The sequence below is a fragment of the Tupaia chinensis genome, unplaced genomic scaffold (assembly GCF_000334495.1).
Source record: "Tupaia chinensis unplaced genomic scaffold, TupChi_1.0 Scaffold148210_1, whole genome shotgun sequence".
Taxonomy (NCBI): domain Eukaryota; kingdom Metazoa; phylum Chordata; class Mammalia; order Scandentia; family Tupaiidae; genus Tupaia; species Tupaia belangeri.
In genome coordinates, this window is record NW_006208060.1 from 44612 (window position 1) to 47572 (window position 2961).

At 59.2% G+C, this 2961-nt stretch overlaps 1 protein-coding gene across 1 annotated transcript in view; it reads left to right on the forward strand.

Annotated features, from left to right (window-relative positions):
• FBN3 (fibrillin 3) overlaps positions 1–2961 on the forward strand; it is a 61662-nt gene that overhangs the window by 15648 nt on the left and 43053 nt on the right. The window contains 3 exon segments of the mRNA XM_027768979.1: positions 1921–2058; positions 2181–2231; positions 2487–2612. Coding sequence (XP_027624780.1) covers positions 1921–2058; positions 2181–2231; positions 2487–2612 — 315 coding nt within the window.

The following is a 2961-nucleotide window of genomic DNA, read 5'->3' on the forward strand; positions in this document are numbered from 1 at the left end:
GAAAGCGAGAAATCACCCCCGGGGGGGATGGCCACGCCGCAATCCCTTCTCCTCCATTCTCCTCTCGGGATCTTAGGCACGCACGCACACGCGCCTGGCGTGAGTTTAAGCCACCGGGTCCGGGACTCGAACTGCATGGGAGTCCAGCGACGTAGCCATCACGCCATCTCCCTGCCTTTTAGGGTCACGTTGTATCTTCACTCTTGTTCGTCACCTGCCTCACACCCTGCGGTGTCCCCTCTGTCCACCCCTCCGAGCCTGGCAGCCCACCTTAGATTTTTCTTGTCACCTGTCTGTCCCCATGCACTCCTCACTCGCTCCTTCCTGATTCCATCAGATGCATTGGAAGAAGGTGGCATGGAGATTAAGGCAGGTGAATCTCACGTGGCCAAGTGCACAGTTCAAGTCCCAGGCCTGGAAGCTTAGAGAACACGCCGTGCGCGTGTGCGTGTGTGCCCAAAGTCCACGAGGAGAATGGAGGAGAAGGGATTGCAGCGTGGCCATCCCCCCCGGGGGGGATTTCTCACCTTCCTTCTCTCTCTGTCTCTAGCGAGTGCACACACCCTAAACCAAAAACTAAAAGAAAATAAAAGTGAAAGAGAAGGGAGTCGTCGTCAGGGCATGACCTCAGGGTCGCCTGCCTGACCCTGGGCCTCAAACGGGGTCCCCCTCCTGTCCCAGGACAGCCCAGCAGCCTCAGTGCTGAGAGGGGCGGGATCAGGACCTTGGAGAGCACCCCACGCTGGGGCTCTTGGTGCTCCACTAGCCTGGGACCCCCTTCCTCTCTCTCTGTCACCTCGTCTGAGAGGTCTTTCCTCATGTGCAAAGATGTTCTCCCTTCTGCATTCATTTAATTTTATTATTTTTTTTAAAGTTTTTGAAATAGGACACATTGATTGCCAGAGAGAGAGAGACAGAGAGAGGGAGGAAGGGAGAGATCACTTCCTGGGGGTCTGGTCCCTGCCCAGTCCCTTTTCCATTCTCTTCTCAGATTTTTGGGCAGTCACGCACATGTACCCAAGTGTGCTTCTTCTTTTATTTTTTAAAGAATTATTTTATTTTAACTTTATTACTATTTTTCAGTTTGATCGGAGAGACAGAGAGAGAGAGGGTGCTGGTGTTAAGACTCCCACATAGCCATCTGGTTCGAGTCCCAGACCCAGTGGCTTGAAACTCACGCTGGGCACGTGTGTGCGTGAGCCCAACATCCTGAGAGGAGACTGGAGGAGGAAGGATTGCAGTGTGGCCCTCACCCCTGGGGGGTGATTCCTCGCTTTCTCTCTCTCTCTTCAATGAGTGCGTGCACCCTATAGCAAAAATCTCTTTAAAAAAAAGAACAGAGGGACCAGCACATGGTGTGATGGTTACATCATTGGACTCTCACATAGCTGACCGAGGTTCGAGCCCCGGACCGGGTGACTTAAAATTCAAGCTGGGCACGTGTGCGTGGGTGCCCAAGATCCCGAGAGGAGAATGGAGGAGAAGGGATTGCGGCGTGGCCATCCCTTTCTGTCTTTCTGTCTCTGTCTGTCTGGCGAGTGTACGCGCCCTATAGCAAAAACCTCTCATAAAAGCCCAAAGACCCCAAAACAAAAAAAACCCTGATTTTGCTCAGGTACGATTCAGCACGAATGCGCCTGCTTGCACGCACACGTGACTTTCACGCCCTCTGCCCTCACCCCTGTGCACCTGGGCACACCCCGTCCTGCGGCCTTGGCGGCCCCTGGGGAAGAGGGGACCCACCTGCAGCTCAGTAGCTGTTGGGGGGCTGACCCCGCAGGCGTGAACGGGTGCCTGTCCAGCGCCTGTGTGGACCGTGTCAGCTGGAACTGGCCGGTTCCAACATGTGTGAACGCGCCCCGGCAGCCGGTTGGGCCCTCTGGCACTGTGTGTCAGTGTGTGACCGCCGCCTCCTCTCAGACAGCACCAGGGGCACCTGCTGGCTGAGGACCCAGGACGGCCGCTGCGAGGCCAACCTCCCAGGGGCCACCCTGCGGGCCGAGTGCTGCGCCACGCTTGGGGCTGCCTGGGGGAGCCCCTGTGAGCCCTGCATCCGCGGTACGTCCTCCCCGGGGCCTGCTGGGCCTAGCCCCGAGCCCAGGCGCTCATGCGGACCCTGGGGCTGCAGATTCCGGGGCTGGCTGCAGGGAGCCACTGCCTCCCTCCCTTCCTCCCAGCAGACCCTGCCTGCGCCCCGGGCTCTGCTCGCACGAGGGGGCTCCCCTGTGAAGGTAACTCCCCGCCCGTCCTCTGACCCCGGAGCCCGCAAAGGCAGGTGAACGGCGCAGGTGCTGCTCCCGGTCCCCGAATCCTTTGGGATTGAGACAAAAATCCCCCTTCCTGGGTCCCTGGGTCCCCCTGCCACCATCCCCGCTGCCCCTCCCGAGAGCCATCTGGGTTCCCGGAGACCCCAGGGGAAAGGCCAGCCGGGCCCGCCCACTCCTGGGAGCCTCCGGCCTCCCCTGCTCCTGCCCTTCCGCTCCCAGATGTGGACGAGTGCGAGGCCTTCCCCGGGATCTGTTCCAACGGGCGCTGCTTCAACACGGCCGGCTCCTTCCGCTGCCAGTGTCCCGAGGGCCTGACGCTGGACGCCACGGGCCGGGCGTGCGTGGGTGAGTCAGGACAAGGCCCTTCCCGAGCCAGACCCTGGTCTTTGCTTTGTTTCTGCCACCGTCAGCAACAGAGATCCCTCCCACATACAGGAGGGAAATAGGGGACCCTCCCGACCCCAGCCTCGACCTGCCTACTGCTGACTTGTCTTTTGTTTTTTAAAGAATTTCTTGAGACCAGCAGTTGGCGTAATGACTTCATCGCTGGACTTCCATGTAGTAGACCGCAGTTCGAGTCCCAGACCCGGTGGCTTAAACTCATGCTGGGCACGTGTGTATGTGTGCCCAAGATCCCGAGAGGAGAATGGAGGAGAAGGGATTGCGGCGTGGCCATCCCCCCTGGGGGGTGATT